The sequence below is a fragment of the Pelophylax lessonae genome, assembly GCF_965119305.1.
Source record: "Pelophylax lessonae genome assembly, chromosome: 13".
Classification (NCBI taxonomy): Eukaryota; Metazoa; Chordata; class Amphibia; order Anura; family Ranidae; genus Pelophylax; species Pelophylax lessonae.
Window position 1 is genome coordinate 178,274,564 of NC_138780.1, and position 20,145 is coordinate 178,294,708.

Sequence of the window (20,145 nt, forward strand, 5' to 3'; positions counted from 1 at the left end):
GGGGTCAGTGTCCCCCCCCCTCCATTATACAGGGGTCAGTGTCGCCCCCTCCTCCATTATACAGGGGTCAGTGTCCCCCCCTCCTCCACCATACAGGGGTCAGTGTCCCCCCCGCACTGCTCACCTCATTTCAAATGTTTTTTTCACGGAACACCGGCTTTCTGTAACACTTCCGGTCATGTGACGCGCAGGGGAGGGGAGAAGGTTCGGAGCCGTCGCCATGGAGACGCAGTAACAGAGCAGAGATGGTGGGAAAGGGAGCGAAACGGAGCAAGGGCAAGAGGTGAGTGCAGCGGACCTGGAGGCGGACCGGGACTAGAGAGAGTGCAGTGTGTGGGCAGCCAGGTTCTCTGTACATTGAGAGCTCCTCATATGAGGTCACTAATCAGAACCCCCATCATGTGTGACATCACTGGCAATATCCCCCCCTTGTGTGTGACATCACTGGAAGGATCCACCCTTACTTTGGGGGGCAGCCCCCCATCCCATGTAACATCACTTGCAGGAACCTCTATTGTGCTGGATGGATCCACTATCATGTAGAACCTCACTTGGGGGGGGGGGGCAACCACCATCACTTTGACATCACTCGTGGGAGCTCCTATTGCGTGTGACCCCACATGAAGGATCCACCCTCACTTGGGGGGCAGCCCCCATTGCATGTGACGTCACTGGTGGGAACCCCCATCGTGTAACGTCATTGGCGGAATTCTCCCTTGCGTGACACCACTGGAAGGATCCACTATCACTGTGATGTCACTGGTGGGCAGAGTTGTATAAAGTACTGGAAACCCATACTTGAGTAGAAGTGGAAGTGCTCGATCAAAAAGTGACTTGAGTAGAAGTACTAAAGTATTCAACATTTTTTATACTTAAGTATTGCAAGTAGTTTTTTTTTTTAATTTTGCTACTCAAGTACTGAAAGTAAAAGTACAAGTACTGTGTTATGTTGTTATTAACCACTTCCCGCCCGCCCTATTGTAGATTGACGGTGGGAATGTGGTTGTATTATCCTGACCGGACGTCATATGACGGCGGCAGGATAATACAGCTCTGCGCGCCCCCCCCCCCCCCCCGGGGGCGCGCAGAGCGGCGATCGGTGATGCGAGGTGTCAGCTTGCATCTCGGATCTCGGTAAAGAGCCTCTGACGTAGGCTCTTTACCATGTGATCAGCCGTGTCCAATCACGGCTGGTCACATAGTAAACAGGAACAGCCGTTGATCGGCTTTCCTTAGTTCGTGCCTGACAGGCACGAGTAAAGGAGCGCCGATAGGCGGCTCCCCTGACGGGGGACGGGGGGTCGGCACTGGTAATCAGATCATTGAGTACCAGTGCAGACCCTCGGGGGGGGGGGGTGCCACTAGAACCACCAGGGATGCCCACCCATGACCCCAGGGATGCCCACCTATGACCCCAGGGATGCCCACCAGGGATGGCAATCAGGGTTCAGGGAGCCCCCCATTGCCCTCCCCATCAGTGCTGCCTGCCAGTGCCCTCCCTATCAGTGCTGCCCACCAGTGCCCATCATTGCCATCTTTCAGTGTTGCCCACCAGTGCCCATTATTGCCCACCAGTGTCGCCCATTAGTGCCCGTCAGTGACGCCCATAAGTGCCCACCAGTGCCGACTATCAGTGCCCATTAGTGCCCGTCAGTGCCACCTATCAGTGCCCGTCAGTGCCACCTATCAGTGCCCATCAATGCCGAATATCAGTGCCCACCAATGTTGCCTATCAGTGCCGCCTATCAGTGCCACCCCATCAGTGCCACTCCATCAGTGCCTCCTCATCAGTGCTCATCAGTGCAGGACAAAACGTATTTATTTACAAAATTGTATAACTAAACAAAAAAACAGAGGTGATCAAATACCACCAAAAGAAAGCTCTATTTGTGGGGGGTAAAATGACATAAATTTGGTGTAGGTACAGTGTAGCATGACCGCGCAATTGTCATTCAAAATGCAACAGCGCTAAAAGGGGAAAATTGGCCTCGGCAGGAAGGGGGTGAAAGTGCCCGGTATTGAAGTGGTTAAAGAAAGAAGTCAAAAGTTTGAACATCATATTGTTTTTTATTATTTCAAATGCAGCTTTTATTTATACATACAGTAGCATTTATTTTCGTATGCGCTGATAATACACATGTTTTGAGCTTCATGAAACCTGCCATCTACTGTTCTGGCAGTGGTAATTTCTATAATTGTAACGAGTAACTATGCAGCACAAAAAAAAGTACTGGAGTAGAAGTATTGAAATCATTGAAAAAATGTAGTGAAGTAAAAGTGGAAGTAGGAGAAAAAAATTCTACTCCAGGAAAGTACAGATACCGCCTTTCGGTACTTAAGTACAGTAGTGAAGTAGTTCTACTTAGTTACTATACATCTCTGCTGGTGGGAGCCCCCATTGGGTGTGACGTCACTGGTGGGAGCCCCTATTGCATGGGATGTCACTGGTGGGAGCCCCCATTGTGCATGACATCACTGGGGAGCCCCCATTGCTCGTGTCGTCACTGGCGGGAGCCCCCATTGCGTCACTGGTGTCACTGGTGGGTGCCCCTATTGCGCGTGATGTCACTGGTGGGAGCCCCCATTGCGCGTGATGTCACTGGTGGAAGCCCCCATTGCGCGTGATGTCACTGGTGTGAGCCCCCATTGCGCGTAATGTCACTGGTGGGATCCCCTATTGCACGAAATGTCACTGGTGGGAGCCCCTATTGCACGAAATGTCACTGGTGGGAGCCCCTATTGCATGTAATGTCACTGGTGGGAGCCCCTATTGCACGTAATGTCACTGGTGGGATCCCCTATTGAGCGTAATGTCACTGGTGGGAGCCCCTATTGAGCGTAATGTCACTGGTGGGAGTCCCTATTGAGCGTAATGTCACTGGTGGGAGCCCCTATTGAGCATAATGTCACTGGTGGGAGCCCCTATTGAGCATAATGTCACTGGTGGGAGTCCCTATTGAGCGTAATGTCACTGGTGGGATCCCCTATTGCACAAAATGTCACTGGTGGGAGCCCCTATTGCATGTAATGTCACTGGTGGGAGCCCCTATTGCACGTAATGTCACTGGTGGGATCCCCTATTGAGCGTAATGTCACTGGTGGGATCCCCTATTGAATGTAATGTCACTGGTGGGATCCCCTATTGCATGTAATGTCACTGGTGGGAGCCCCTATTGCACGTAATGTCACTGGTGGGATCCCCTATTGCACAAAATGTCACTGGTGGTGGTGGGAGCCCCTATTGCATGTAATGTCACTGGTGGGAGCCCCTTTTGCATGTAATGTCACTGGTGGGAGCCCCTATTGCATGTGATGTCACTGGTGGGAGCCCCTATTGCATGTGATGTCACTGGTGGGAGCTCACATTGTGTGTGACATTGAAAGGAGACCCCATTGTATGTGACATCAACGGCGGGAGCCCCAGATGTGTGTCACCTCACTGACGGGAATCCCTATTGTATGATGCCATTAGAGGATTCCTCTATCGTATGTGAAGTTACTGATAGAAGCCTCCATATCGTGGCATCACTGGTGGAACGGAAGTTCCCATTGTGTGTGATTTCACTGGCCAAAACCCCAAACATTTGTCACGTCACTGGTGAGAGCCCCTGGTGTATAGGACATCACTGGCGGGAGCCCCTGATATATAGGACATCACTGATGGGAGCCCCCGGTGTATAGGACATCACTGACGGGAGCCCCCAGTGTATAGGACATCACTGATGGGAGCCCCCAGTGTATAGGACATCACTGAGGGGAGCCCCTGGTGTATAGGACATCACTGATGGGAGCCCCTGGTGTATAGGACATCACTGATGGGAGCCCCTGGTGTATAGGACATCACTGACGGGAGCCCCCGGTGTATAGGACATCACTGATGGGAGCCCCCGGTGTATAGGACATCACTGATGGGAGCCCCTGGTGTATAGGACATCACTGGCGGGAGCCCCCTGTGTATAGGACATCACTGGCGGGAGCCCCCTGTGTATAGGACATCACTGGCGGGAGCCCCCGGTGTATAGGACATCACTGATGGGAGCCCCTGGTGTATAGGACATCACTGGCGGGAGCCCCCGGTGTATAGGACATCACTGATGGGAGCCCCTGGTGTATAGGACATCACTGATGGGAGCCCCCGGTGTATAGGACATCACTGATGGGAGCCCCTGGTGTATAGGACATCACTGATGGGAGCCCCCGGTGTATAGGACATCACTGATGGGAGCCCCTGGTGTATAGGACATCACTGATGGGAGCCCCCGGTGTATAGGACATCACTGATGGGAGCCCCTGGTGTATAGGACATCACTGATGGGAGCCCCCGGTGTATAGGACATCACTGATGGGAGCCCCTGGTATATAGGACATCACTGGCGGGAGCCCCCGATGTATAGGACATCACTGATGGGAGCCCCTGGTGTATAGGACATCACTGATGGGAGCCCCCGGTGTATAGGACATCACTGATGGGAGCCCCTGGTGTATAGGACATCACTGGCGGGAGCCCCCGGTGTATAGGACATCACTGATGGGAGCCCCTGGTGTATAGGACATCACTGATGGGAGCCCCTGGTGTATAGGACATCACTGATGGGAGCTCCTGGTGTATAGGACATCACTGACGGGAGCCCCCGGTGTATAGGACATCACTGATGGGAGCCCCTGGTGTATAGGACATCACTGATGGGAGCCCCTGGTGTATAGGACATCACTGATGGGAGCCCCCGGTGTATAGGACATCACTGATGGGAGCCCCTGGTGTATAGGACATCACTGACGGGAGCCCCCGGTGTATAGGACATCACTGATGGGAGCCCCTGGTGTATAGGACATCACTGATGGGAGCCCCTGGTGTATAGGACATCACTGATGGGAGCTCCTGGTGTATAGGACATCACTGACGGGAGCCCCCGGTGTATAGGACATCACTGATGGGAGCCCCTGGTGTATAGGACATCACTGATGGGAGCCCCCGGTGTATAGGACATCACTGATGGGAGCCCCTGGTGTATAGGACATCACTGATGGGAGCCCCCGGTGTATAGGACATCACTGATGGGAGCCCCTGGTGTATAGGACATCACTGATGGGAGCCCCTGGTGTATAGGACATCACTGGTGAATTTGTAACCTCACTGGAAGGAAAGCATGGTCCTTCCCATCACTGGAGCCTCCTTTACCATATGGACCTCATTGTAATTTAATTCTACCTACAGGAAGAAGAAGGTGGGCAAACATGAGCCCAGAGCAGATAAAGAGTCAGAAGCAGAAAAGGCGAAGGCCAATGCCGCCGTCTGGGAGGCCAGACTTAGGATGGCGGAACTGTCTCGAACACAGTACCGTGACGCCGCCCGAACCTTGGCACACAATAATGAAGAGTTGAGTAAGAACCAGTACCAGATGGAGAAGGACATGCTGGAAGTCATCGGCTTCCTGAAGAAACAGGACCTGAAGAAGGATGAAATGGTACCCCCTCAACTATTTACCTCTGACATCATACCTGCTGGTTCCTCCTCTGCCATATACCTCTGACATCATACCTGCTGGTTCATCTCCTCCTCTGCCATATACCTCTGACATCATACCTGCTGGTTCCTCCTCTGCCATATACCTCTGACATCATACCTGCTGGTTCATCTCCTCCTCTGCCATATACTTCTGACATCATACCTGCTGGTTCATCCCCCTCCTCTGCCATATACCTCTGACATCATACCTGCTGGTTCCTCCTCTGCCATAAACCTCTGACATCATACCTGCTGGTTCATCTCCTCCTCTGCCATATACCTCTGACATCATACCTGCTGGTTCATCCCCTCCTCTGCCATATACCTCTGACATCATACCTGCTGGTTCATCCCCTCCTCTGCCATATACCTCTGACATCATACCTGCTGGTTCATCCCCTCCTCTGCCATATACCTCTGACATCATACCTGCTGGTTCCTCCTCTGCCATATACCTCTGACATCTTACCTGCTGGTTCCTCCTCTGCCATATACCTCTGACATCTTACCTGCTGGTTCCTCCTCTGCCATATACCTCTGACATCATACCTGCTGGTTCCTCCTCTGCCATATACCTCTGACATCATACCTGCTGGTTCCTCCTCTGCCATATACCTCTGACATCATACCTGCTGGTTCATCCCCTCCTCTGCCATATACCTCTGACATCTTACCTGCTGGTTCATCCCCTCCTCTGCCATATACCTCTGACATCATACCTGCTGGTTCCTCCTCTGCCATATACCTCTGACATCATACCTGCTGGTTCATCCCCCTCCTCTGCCATATACCTCTGACATCTTACCTGCTGGTTCCTCCTCTGCCATATACCTCTGACATCATACCTGCTGGTTCCTCCTCTGCCATATACCTCTGACATCATACCTGCTGGTTTATCCCCTCCTCTGCCATATACCTCTGACATCATACCTGCTGGTTCCTCCTCTGCCATAAACCTCTGACATCATACCTGCTGGTTCATCCCCTCCTCTGCCATATACCTCTGACATCATACCTGCTGGTTCATCCCCCTCCTCTGCCATATACCTCTGACATCTTACCTGCTGGTTCCTCCTCTGCCATATACCTCTGACATCATACCTGCTGGTTCCTCCTCTGCCATATACCTCTGACATCATACCTGCTGGTTCCTCCTCTGCCATATACCTCTGACATCATACCTGCTGGTTCATCCCCCTCCTCTGCCATATACCTCTGACATCATACCTGCTGGTTCATCTCCTCCTCTGCCATATACCTCTGACATCATACCTGCTGGTTCATCTCCTCCTCTGCCATATACCTCTGACATCATACCTGCTGGTTCATCCCCTCCTCTGCCATATACCTCTGACATCATACCTGCTGGTTCCTCCTCTGCCATATACCTCTGACATCATACCTGCTGGTTCCTCCTCTGCCATATACCTCTGACATCATACCTGCTGGTTCATCTCCTCCTCTGCCATATACCTCTGACATCTTACCTGCTGGTTCATCCCCTCCTCTGCCATATACCTCTGACATCATACCTGCTGGTTCCTCCTCTGCCATATACCTCTGACATCATACCTGCTGGTTCCTCCTCTGCCATATACCTCTGACATCATACCTGCTGGTTCATCTCCTCCTCTGCCATATACCTCTGACATCATACCTGCTGGTTCATCTCCTCCTCTGCCATATACCTCTGACATCATACCTGCTGGTTCATCCCCTCCTCTGCCATATACCTCTGACATCATACCTGCTGGTTCCTCCTCTGCCATATACCTCTGACATCATACCTGCTGGTTCCTCCTCTGCCATATACCTCTGACATCATACCTGCTGGTTCATCTCCTCCTCTGCCATATACCTCTGACATCATACCTGCTGGTTCATCTCCTCCTCTGCCATATACCTCTGACATCATACCTGCTGGTTCCTCCTCTGCCATATACCTCTGACATCATACCTGCTGGTTCCTCCTCTGCCATATACCTCTGACATCATACCTGCTGGTTCCTCCTTTGCCATATACCTCTGACGCTTTACCTGCTTGTCCCCTGTGTCTCCTCCCCTGCCCTCTCTCTACCATACACCTGTGAAAACTTACCTCTTGGTGCTCTTCTCCGTCTTCTCCCCTGCTCCTCCTCCTACCACATACTTCTGTGTCCTGCTCTGCTTTATAATTTACAGTATATCCACAACACCTCACCTGCTGGTACCCCTCTCTGTTTCCTCCACTGCTTCTCCCTCTACTATATTTTTCTGACCTCATCTCTGCTGGTCCCCCTCTTCTTCTCCCTCTGCCATAAACCTCCTTTGCATCGGTAGAGGACATGTGATGGGACTTTGCAGCGGTAGAGGACATGTGATGGGACTTTGCAGCGGTAGAGGACATGTGATGGGACTTTGCAGCGGTAGAGGACATGTGATGGGACTTTGCAGCGGTAGAGGACATGTGATGGGACTTTGGAGCGGTAGAGGACATGTGATAGGACTTTGGAGCGGTACAGGGGATGTGATGGAACCTTACAGCGGTAGAGGAGATGTGATGGGACTTTGCAGCGGTAGAGGAGATGTGATGGGACTTTGCAGCGGTAGAGATGTGATAGGACTTTGCAGCGGTAGAGGACATGTTATGGGACTTTGGAGCGGTAGAGGAGATGTGATGGGACTTTGCAGCGGTAGAGGACATGTGATGGGACTTTGGAGCGGTACAGGGGATGTGATGGAACCTTGCAGCGTTAGAGGACATGTGATGGGACTTTGCAGCGGTAGAGGACATGTGATGGGACTTTGCAGCGGTAGAGGAGATGTGATGGGACTTTGGAGCGGTAGAGGAGATGTGATGGGACTTTGAAGCGGTACAGGGGATGTGATGGGACTTTGGAGCGGTACAGGGGATGTGATGGGACTTTGGAGCGGTACAGGGGATGTGATGGGACTTTGGAGCGGTAGAGGACATGTGATGGGACTTTGGAGCGGTAGAGGAGATGTGATGGGACTTTGAAGCGGTACAGGGGATGTGATGGGACTTTGGAGCGGTACAGGGGATGTGATGGGACTTTAAAGCGGTACAGGGGATGTGATGGGACTTTGCAGCGGTAGAGGACATGTGATGGGATTTTGGAGTGGTAGAGGACATGTGATGGGACTTTGGAGCGGTAGAGGACATGTGATGGGACTTTGGAGCGGTAGAGGACATGTAATGGGACCTTGCAGCGGTAGAGGACATGTAATGGGACTTTGCAGCGGTAGAGATGTGATGGAACCTTGCAGCGGTAGAGGAGATGTGATGGAACCTTGCAGCGGTAGAGGAGATGTGATGGAACCTTGCAGCGGTAGAGGAGATGTGATGGAACCTTGCAGCGGTAGAGGAGATGTGATGGGACTTTGGAGCGGTAGAGGAGATGTGATGGGACTTTGCAGCTGTAGAGATGTGATAGGAGTTTGCAGCGGTAGAGGAGATGTGATGGAACCTTGCAGCAGTAGAGGAGATGTGATGGGACTTTGCAGCGGTAGAGGAGATGTGATGGGACTTTGCAGCTGTAGAGATGTGATGGGACTTTGCAGCTGTAGAGATGTGATAGGAGTTTGCACCGGTAGAGGACATGTGATGGGACTTTGGAGCCGTAGAGGACATGTAATTGGACTTTGCAGCGGTAGAGGAGATGTGATGGAACCTTGCAGCGGTAGAGGAGATGTGATGGGACTTTGCAGCGGTAGAGGAGATGTGATGGGACTTTGCACCGGTAGAGGACATGTGATGGGACTGCTCTGTTAAAAAAAAAATATGGGAATGCTCAGCTGGATGAAAGGTGATGGGACTGCCCAGTTATGTTATAACCAAAAACGTAAATGTATTTTACTGGGATTTTCTGTGATAGACCGACACAAAGTGTCACATAATTGTGAAGTGGAAGGAAAATGATAAATGGTTTTACATTTTTTTTTTATTAAATAAAATCTAAAAGTGTGGCGTGCATTTGTATTCACCCTCCTTTACTCTGATACCCCTAGATAAAATCTAGTGGAGACAATTGCCTTCAGAAGTCACCTAATTAGTAAATAGAGTCCTCCTGTGTGTAATGGAATCTCAGTATAAATACAGCTGTTCTGTGAAGTCCTCAGAGGTTTGTTAGAGAACCTTAGCGAACACACAGCATCATGAAGGCCAAGGAACATACCAGACAGGTCAGGGATAAAGTTATGGAGAAGTTTAAAGCAGGGTTAGGTTATAAAAATATCCCAAGCTTTGAACATCTCATGGAGCATTGTTCAATTCATCATCTGCAAACCTAAACTGTCCACCTAAACTGACAGGCCGGGCAAGGGGAGCATTCATCAGAGAAGCAGCCAAGAGGCCCATGGGAACTCTGGAGGAGCTGCAGAGATTCACAGCTCAGGTGGAGAATCTGTCCACAGGACAACTATTAGGCGGCACTCCACAAATCTGCCCTTTATGGAAGAGGGGCAAGAAGAAAGCCATTGTTGATAGAAAGCCATAAGAAGTCCAGTTTGCAGTCTGCGAGACGCCATGTGGGGGACACAGCAAACATGGATGAAGGAGCTCTGTTCAGATGAGACCAAAATTTAACTTTTTGGCCTAAAAGTAAAATGCTATGTGTGGCAGAAAACTAACACTGCACATCACCCTGAACACACCATCCCCACCGTGAAACATGGTGGTGGCAGCATTATGTTGTGGGGATGCTTTTCTTCAGCAGGGACAGGGAAGCTGGTCAGAGTTGATGGTAAGATGGATGGAAAAAAATACAGAGCAATCTTTAAAGAAAACCTGTTAGAGTATGCAGAAGACATTCACCTTCCAGCAGGACAACGACCCCCAACATACAGCCAGAGCTACAATGGAATAGTTTATATCAAAGCATATTCATGTGTTAGAATGGCCCAGTCAAAGTCCAGACCTAAATCCAATTGAGAGTCTGTGGCAAGACTTGAAAATTGCTTTTCACAGACGCTCTCCATTCAATCTGACGGAGCTTGAGCTATTTTGCAGAGAAGAATGGGCAAAATGTCCCTCTCTATATGTGCAAAGCTGGTAGACACATCCCCAAAAAGACTTGCAGCTGTAATTTCAGTGAAAGGTTCTACAAAGTATTGACTCAGGGGGGTGAATACAAATGCACACCACAATTTTCACAGATTTATTTGTAAAAAATGTTGACAACCATTTATCATTTTCCTTCCACTTCACAATTATGTGCCACTTTGTGTCGGTCTATCACATAAAATCCCAATAAAATACATTTACGTTTTTGGTTGCAACATGACAAAATGTGGAAAATTTCAAGGGGTATGAATACTTTTTCAAGGCACTGTAGCTGAGAACAGAGGGTATGTGATCACTTATTAAAAAAAAGGGGGGGGGTTTATTTATTTATTTTTTTATGTTTATACACAAATGTTTTGCCTTTCATTTCTATTTTATTGGGTTGTTTTACAAGGCGAGGGTTTCCATTCTCTGTTTTCCTCCAAAAGATTGAAGAATTACAGCGACAACTGTCAGCCGAGAGGAAACAGGCGGATGAAGAGAGACAACATCTGGTGAGTGACTGCAGGGCCGGGACAAGGGGTGGGCAGGAGGGGTGGCTGCCCTGGGCACTGTGGTATCATGTGAGGTTGGGGGGGGGGGCACCACAATGATATTGGGGGGGAGGGGATTTGTGTTGAGAAGGGGAATTTGGGTGAACGACGGGGGGGGGTATGAATTGTTTAAAGAGGGCAATTTTAGGGAGGTGTGCTAAGAGTGGTGATTTGGGGGGGATTTGTTTTAGGAGGGGGAATTTGGGGGGTTTGTGCTATAAAATTGAAACAGTAGAGGGGAAATATTTTTTTTAGGGGAGTATATTTGCTAGGGGGATTTGTGCTAGAATGGGGGATTGGGGGAGGGGACTTGTGCTGAAAGTGAAGGATTGGGGGGGGGGGAGGATTTCAGCTTGGAGGGTTTTTTTTTTTTTTTTTTTGGAAGCGAGGAGGGGGAGGAATTTGTTCTGGGAGCATATTGGGAGAGGATTTGAGCTGGTGGGGATGGGGGGATGAAGATTTGTGCTGGGAGGGGGATTTCAGCAGAGGGCGAATTTGAACTGAGAGGAGGGGGAATTTATGCTTAGGTGGTGAGCATTTGGATTAGTGTTCCATTTCCTCTGGGGGGGGGGGGGGGGGGGGTTTGTTGACCTATACTGCTTATTCATTATGTTCACCCTGGCCTCTAGGTGGCCTCGTCCCAGCTCTGAGTGACTGTCCTTCCTCTGCAGTTCTATTCCTAACTGCAAGTTTTCACCTTCTGTCTCCCATAAGGAGCAGCATTTATTGACTAGCTGTGGATTGAAAATAGGATATATAGATGAGCATGCAGTCGGCTACATAGTTACATAGTTAGTGAGGTTGAAAAAAGACACCAGTCCATCCAGTTCAACCTATGATGTGTGTGTGTTTGCTGTTAACCGTACATTGTATACCCCTGTATGTTGTACATTGTATACCCCTGTATGTTGTACATTGTATACCCCTGTATGTTGTACATTGTATACCCCTCTATGTTGTAGTCTTTAACCACTTCTGGACCGGAAGGATTTGCCCCCCCTTAATGACCAGGCCATATTTGCGATTCGGCACTGCGTTATTTTAACGGACAATTGCGCGGTCGTGCGATGCTGTACCCAAATAAAATTGATGTCCTTTTTTTTCCCACAAACAGAGCTTTCTTTTGGTGGTATTTGATCACCTGTGCGATTTTTATTTTTTGCGCTATAAACAAAAAAGGGCGACAATTCTGAAAAAAAAAAAAAACTATATTTTTCACATTCTGCTATATAACATTCCCCCCCCCAAAAAAAAAAAAATTAAAAATCAAAATTAGGCCAATTTGTTTTCTGCTACATATTTTTGGTAATAATCGCAATAAGCGTATTTTGATTGATTTGCGCAAAATTGATCGCGTCTACTAACTACGGGAAAGATTTATTTATTTATTTATTTTTTGTTTTTTTACTAGTAATGGCGGCAATCTGCGATGTTTAGCGGGACTGCGACATTGTGGCGGACAGATCGGACCCCTAACTGACAATTTTTACACTTTTGGGGGGACCAGTGACATTACTACAGTAATCAGTGCTATAAATAGGCACTGTTACTGTAATAATGACACTGGCAGGGAGGGGGTTAACACAGTGGGTGATCAAGGGGTTAAATGTAAGCCTAGGGGAGTGTTTCTAACTGTATGGGGGAGGGGCTTTTGAAATGATCACAGAGACCTGTGATCCTATATAGAAGGATCACAGGCGCTCTGTGATCATTCCAGGGAGAAGAACAGTCAGCTGTGTTTACAACAGCTGACCGTTCTTCTCTCTCAGCAGGGAGCGATTGTGGGTGCCCGGCAGCAATCAGAGCCGCCGGCCCCATGCATCGGAGTCCCCGCTGCCAAGTGGGGGTGGACTCCTAGCTGCAGGCGCGTGACCGATGTAGAGCTACATCGGTTCGCGCAGGAGAGCCAGCCTGCCACAGTAAAACTGCGGCGGGCGGTTCGGGAAGAGGTTAAAGAGGGAACCCAGTGTGTAGCTTTTTTTTTTTTTCCCCCTCAATGGTAAATGCATAATAAGGTAATATGCATTGCATACTAGCACATTATGTGACACTCTTTACGCAGCTCTTGTTGTCCCAGCTGGAGGCCACATCCATTTTCAGCCATCTTCCTTCCTGGTCTGCAGACTCCGACTATGGTATTGGCCAGAAAACTGCGTGACGTCACTCTTGCGCATGTGCGCTGGAGCCGCCGGTCACGGCACAGGGCTCTGAAGAAACGGCACGGGCAGTCATTTCTTCAGAGCGCATGCGCTGATGACGTCATTGGCTGCATGCAATGTAAATATCTCCTAAACGGTGCAAGTTTTGGAAATATTTACAGTACCTATAGGTAAGCCTTATTAAAGGCTTACCTATAGGTAAAAGTTAAAAAAGTGGGTTTAAAACCACTTTAAGGTGCCTATCTAATAGTTTTTTGAAACTATCGATGCTCCCTGCTGATAGCACTGCTTGTGGAAAAGAATTTCACATCCTTACCGCTCTGACAGTAAAGAACCCTGGCTTTTCTTCTAAGTGAATCTCCAATTATCTGTCATTATCAGTATCTATAACAGAGCTCCACTGTAGGTGGCATATTGAGAGCCGATACCCTTTCTCCCTCCTCCTTACCACCCTGACACTGTGAAGTCTTTTCACAGATAGAGGCATACAAGAAGCAGATTGCCGGCTTGGAAGAGAAATGCTCCCAAAAAACTCAGGAAATGCATATAATTCAGGCAGAGTTCAGGATGATGAAGGAATTTCGCAGACGTAAAGCAGAACTGGAGAAAGAGCTGGATGAGGTGATATCACATTCCGTATAAGACATCTTCCTGCCATGTTTTCTGCTGATATGGACTTACCTACATCCTCTCTATACAGATTAAAGAGAGCCTGCGCCGAGCCAACCAGGAGCATAAAGAATCGCTGGCGGCTATGGAGAGGCGCTTCTTCCAGGACAAGGTGAGAAGAGTGCAATGGTGGCCTGACTGGTCATTTGGGGTAATGATGTATCTCATCGTCAGTGAGGCAGAACAACGAATATATATACAGTAGGTATAAATGAATCTGCAATCAGCGGTGTTTGATTGCTCAGTTCTCAGTCTCAGAAGTGGTGGGGAACAGATGCAGCATCAGACCGATGATACATCCACCTAGGTAAGTATGATTTCTAAAAAAAAAAAAAAAACCTAGAATACAAAGTGTGCGTATGTAATATATATATATATATACATACATACACACACACATATGTATATATTACACATACACTATATTGCCAAAACAACCAGAGGATACCTAGAAGAATACAAAGTGTGTGTGTGTGTATATATATATATATATATATATATATATATACACACACACACGCACTATCTCCCAAAAGTGAGTACATTCCTCACATTTTTGTAAATATTTTATTCTATCTTTTCATGTGACAACACTGAAGAAATGACACTTTGCTACAATGTAAAGTAGTGAGTGTACAGCTTGTATAACAGTGTACATTTGCTGTCCCCTCAAAATAACTCAACACACAGCCATTAATGTCTAAACCGCTGGCAACAAAAGTGAATACACCCCTAAGTGAAAATATCCAAATTGGGCCCAATTAGCCATTTTCCCTCCCCGGTGTCATGTGACTCGTTAGTGTTACAGGGTCTTAGGTGTGAATAGGGAGCAGGAGTGTTAAATCTGGTTTTATCGCTCTCACTCTCTCATACCGGTCACTGGAAGTTCAGCATGGCACCTCATGGCAAAAAACTCTCTGAGGATCTGAACAAAAGAATTGTTGCTCTACATAAAGATGGTCTAGGCTATAAGAAGATTGCCAAGACCCTGAAACTGAGCTGCAGCACGGTGGCCAAGACCATACAGTGGTTTAACAGGACAGGTTCCACTCAGAACAGGCCTTGCCATGATCGATCAAAGGAGTTGAGTGCATGTGCTCAGCATCATATCCAGAGGTTGTCTTTGGGAAATAGACGTATGAGTGCTGCCAGCATTGCTGCAGAGGTTGAAGGGGTGGGGGGGTCAGCCTGTCAGTGCTCAGACCATACGCCGCACACTGCATCAAATTGGTCTGCATGGCTGTCGTCCCAGAAAGAAGCCTCTTCTAAAGATGATGCACAAAAAAGCCCGCAAACAGTTTGCTGAAGACAAGCAGACTAAGGACATGGATTACTGGAACCATGTCCTGTGGTCTGATGAGACCAAGATAAACTTATTTGGTTCAGATGGTGTTAGGCGTGAGTAGCGGCAACCAGGTGAGGAATACAAAGACAAGTGTGTCTTGCCCTACAGTCAAGCATGGTGGTGGGAGTGTTGAGGTCTGGGGCTGCATGAGTGCTGCCAGCACTGGGGAGCTACAGTTCATTGAGGGAACCATGAATGCCAACATGTACTGTGACATACTGAAGCAGAGCATGATCCCCTCCCTTCAGAGACTGGGCCGCAGGGCAGTATTCCAACATGATAACGACCCCAAACACCCCTCCAAGACGACCACTGCCTTACTAAAGAAGCTGAGGATAAAGGTGATGGACTGGCCAAGCATGTCTCCAGACCTAAACCCTATTCAGCATCTGTGGGGCATCCTCAAAGGAAGGTGAAGGAGCGCAAGGTCTCTAACATCCACCAGCTCTGTGATGTCATCATGGAGGAGTGGAAGAGGACTCCGGTGACAACCTGTGAAGCTCTGGTGAACTCCATGCCCAAGAGGGTTAAGGCAGTGCTGGAAAATAATGGTGGCCACACAAAATATTATCACTTTGGACATTTTCACTTAGGGGTGTACTCACTTTTGTTGCCAGTGGTTTAGACATTAATGGCTGTGTGTTGAGTTATTTTGAGGGGACAGCAAATTTACACTGTTATACAAGCTGTACACTCACTACTTTACATTGTAGCAAAGTGTCATTTCTTCAGTGTTGTCACATGAAAAGATAGAATAAAATATTTACAAAAATGTGAGGGGCGTTCTCACTTTTGTGAGATACTGTGTGTGTGTTTGCTACTCCGTGATATCAGTATTTTGCTTCTGAATTGAGTATACATGCAGCGTACAAATTTTTAACAATATATGTGCAATATATGTCTTTCTTCTTTTTTCTTTTTGTGGTATTTTAAATGCAACAACAACATTTGTATTTTTATATAAACAAGTTTCCTTTTGGTTTTTCTGGCACTTTAAAAATCCCCAACCCAATTTTCTCTTCCTCCATAAATTATGGTTGGTCGAGATACGTTCCCATTTCCATATATATATACAGTATGTGTATATATATATATATATATATATATATATATATATATATATATATACACACATTTTGTATTCTTCTAGGTTTCTTCTGGTTGTTTTGGCAATATAGTGTATGTGTAATATATATATATACATACACACTTTGTATTCTAGGTTTCTTGGGGATGTTTTGGCAATATAGTGCAGTGTACTTCAAAAAAATTTCTCGCACAGTACAGCGCATCATATAGCAATGTCTAACTATGTAAATATCAGCAGACCCGTCTGACTGGAAGTCTCTGGTTGAATTTTTCATGTGATCCTTTGTTGTATATGTGCAGATAAAAGTAGATGACTCCAGAGGTGAGATGATCACCCAGAACACATAAAGAGTAGATATGGATTTTCCAAGCGTGGGAGATAATACAAAGTTCTGATTGTTTCAGATTACGAGATCCCAACCTTCATTATACGGCATGACAAGGTTTCTTCCTAGCACCAGCCAAATCAGTTTGGTGTTTACCCAGTCTAGGGCAGAAGGTGTCCAGAGTTTTCTAGTTTTGACTGCATCCAGAGCAGATATTACAAGGATACGATGGTCTTCACAGCCATGGAGTTGCGTATTTTTGGAAGGGATCCTTTACTATCTTCTGCTAGATAACGTTTGTCGGTTTTCTGTTATTCATAGTATTGATGATGGCCACATCCAGTTTAGAAAAAGAAAAGATTTTCTGAGCACAAAATGAATCAAAGTGTACCATGTACTATATTCATACATTTCTATGCAAAGATTTTGGCCTGGTCAAGTTAGGGTAAATCTGGATGTCCCTTCTCCTACCAGGATGTCTGTCTCCTACAAGACCTCTGGAGGAGACAAATGAACCAGTGCCGCAATATCTGACATTTACTGACCTAACGGTTGAATGTTTTTCTCAGCAACGTCTGGAGAAAGAGGCAGAGAAGAAAATTGTGATGCTGGCAGAAAAAGCTCATAATGAGGCCATCATGTAAGAATAAAATCCTGATTGTCTACAATCTGTTCTCTACAGATCTGCTCTCCCTGCCTGGCACTGACTGGTCTAAAGCTCCTTTTCCCCAGAGTTCTTCTTTAACTGCCATGTCTGTCCCTTCATGACTCCTGCCTGCTGGTTGTCGCTGTCAGTGTACACTTCATGTCTGCTCATGTTTTTCAACCTGAATCTACAGTCAGTGTTGATCCTTGGTATACAGTTATGTCTGTGTGTACATGAGGTTTGTCTACGTACAGTGAGGGAAAAAAAGTATTTGATACCCTGCTCATTTTGTACGTTTTCCCACTGACAAAGAAATGATCAGTCTATAATTTTAATGGTCGGTTTATTTTAATGAGTGAAATAAGTATTTGATCCCTTCACAAAACATGACTTGGTAATTGGTGTTAAAACTCTTGTTGGCAATCACAGAGGTCAGACGTTTCTTGTAGTTGGCCACCAGGTTTGCACTCATCTCAGGAGGGATTTTGTCCCACTCCTCTTTTCACTCATTTTAATGTAGTAAGTGTACAGCTTGTATAACAGTGTACATTTGCTGTCCCCTCAAAATAACTCAACACACAGCCATTAATGTCTAAACCGCTGGCAACAAAAGTGAGTACACCCCTAAGTGAAAATGTCAAAATTGGGCCCAATTAGCCATTTTCCCTCCCCGGTGTCATGTGACTCGTTAGTGTTACAAGGTCTCAGGTGTGAATGAGCAGGTGTGGTAAATTTGGTGTTATCGCTCTCACTCTCTCATATTGGTCACCGGAAGTTCAACATGGCACCTCATGGCAAAAAACTCTCTGAGGATCTGAAAAATTATTGTTGCTCTACATGAAGATGGCCTAGGCTATAAGAAGAGTGCCAAGACCCTGAAACTGAGCTGCAGCACGGTGGCCAAGACCATACAGTGGTTTAACAGGACAGGTTCCACTCAGAACAGACCTTGCCATGGTCGATCAAAGGAGTTGAGTGCACATGCTCAGCGTCATATCCAGAGGTTGTCTTTGGGAAATAGATGTATGAGTGCTGCCAGCATTGCTGCAGAGATTGTACATGTGCTTTCTTGAGCAGGGGGACCTTGGGGGCACTGCAGGATTTCAGTAATTCATGATATAATGAGTTACCAATTGTTTTCTTGGTGACTATGATCCTAGCTGCCTTGAGATCATTGACAAGAATCTCCCGTGTAGTTCTGGGCTGATTCCTCACCATTCTCATGATCATTGAAACTCCACAAGGTGAGATCTTGCATGGACGCCCAGACCAAGGGAGATTGACAGTTGTTTTGTGTTTCTCCATTTGCAAATAATCACACCAACTGTTGTCACCCTCTCACCAAGCTGCTTGGCGATGGTCTTGTAGCCCATTCCAGCCTTTTGTAGGTCTACAATCTTGTCCTGACATCCTTGGACAGCTCTTTGGTCTTGGCCATGGTGGAGAGATTGGAATCTGATTGATTGCTTCTGTGGACAGGTGTCTTTTATACAGGTAACAAGCTGAGATTAGGAGCACTCCCTTTAGGCCCTTTTCACACACTCTGTCAGACAGAGTCCATTTTTCTCAGCGGGGGATCGATCAGGAGCAGGAGGATGACAGCTGTGTCTCTGCGCTGTGTGGGGAGACACAGCTGTCAGTTCCCCATGCATCTCTATGGGGGAAATCGGATGGGAACGGACCGTCGGTCCGTTCTCATCCGATCCCATCCGATCCGCTGGACGGGTGAAAAATAGGGTTTCCATCTGTCCAGATTTGACGGATCGGATCGGATCGGATGTCAGCGGACATGTCTCCACTGACATCCGATGCCCCTTAGGGATGCATGGAGGGACCATTCAGATCCGCCAAAAAAACGGACAGGCGGATCTGAATGGTCCGCCTGTGTGAAAGAGCCCTTAAGAGGATGCTCCTAATCTCTGCTTATTACCTGTAGAGAGGACACCTGGGAGCCAGAAATCTTGCTGATTGATAGGGGATAAAATACTTATTTCACTCATTAAAATGAGTGAAAAGAGGAGTGGGACAAAATCCCTCCTGAGATGAGTGCAAACCTGGTGGCCAACTACAAGAAACGTCTGACCTCTGTGATTGCCAACAAGAGTTTTAACACCAATTACCAAGTCATGTTTTGTGAAGGGATCAAATACTTATTTCACTCATTAAAATAAACCGACCATTAAAATTATAGACTGATCATTTCTTTGTCAGTGGGCAAACGTACAAAATCAGCAGAGGATCAAATACTTTTGTCCCTCACTGTAGGTACAGTCAGATCGGGTCTCAGTATATAGTTTTAGGTCTGCACAGTTCACTGATGGGTCTCAGTGTTCATTTTTGTTGCACGGACAATGTTTGGTCTCGGTGTACATCGTTGGGCCTCTGTGTGCAGTGTTGGGTTTCACTGTACAGTTGCTGTTAGATCTGGGTGGGCAGTCAGTGTTAAGTCTTGGTTACTCTTGGACCTTAGCGTACAGTTTAGATTTTTGTTACACTCAGTATTGCATGTGGGTGTGCAGTTGATATTGGGTCTTAGGGTACGGTCACTGTCATTTCCCAGCATACAGTTTCGGTTTTTAGTGTACACTCAGTGTTGTCTGGATGTACATTTGGCATTGGGTTTCAGTATACAGTCATTGAGTTAGTTGTCAATATATAAAGTAGGTTTTGGATGTACAGTTGGTATTGGGCCTTGGTATTTAGTCTGTGTCAATTCTCAACTAACATTTTTGTTTTTCGGTAAGTGTGGGTTTTGGGTCTTCAGTTGGCATTGGGTCTTAGTGTACAGTCCATGTGTCAGTTCTCAACAT

General features: G+C 47.3%; 1 protein-coding gene across 1 annotated transcript in view; it reads left to right on the forward strand.

The window, feature by feature from the left end:
- The first annotated feature begins 212 nt into the window (after positions 1-212).
- Positions 213-20,145, forward strand: part of BBOF1 (basal body orientation factor 1) — a 29,024-nt gene continuing 9,091 nt past the window's right edge. Inside the window, exons 1-6 of the mRNA XM_082242674.1 lie at positions 213-283; positions 5,216-5,465; positions 10,997-11,062; positions 13,738-13,881; positions 13,961-14,041; positions 17,259-17,329. Of these exons, the coding sequence (XP_082098800.1) occupies positions 246-283; positions 5,216-5,465; positions 10,997-11,062; positions 13,738-13,881; positions 13,961-14,041; positions 17,259-17,329 (650 nt within the window). The 5' untranslated portion in view covers positions 213-245. The remainder of the gene's footprint in view (positions 284-5,215; positions 5,466-10,996; positions 11,063-13,737; positions 13,882-13,960; positions 14,042-17,258; positions 17,330-20,145) is intronic.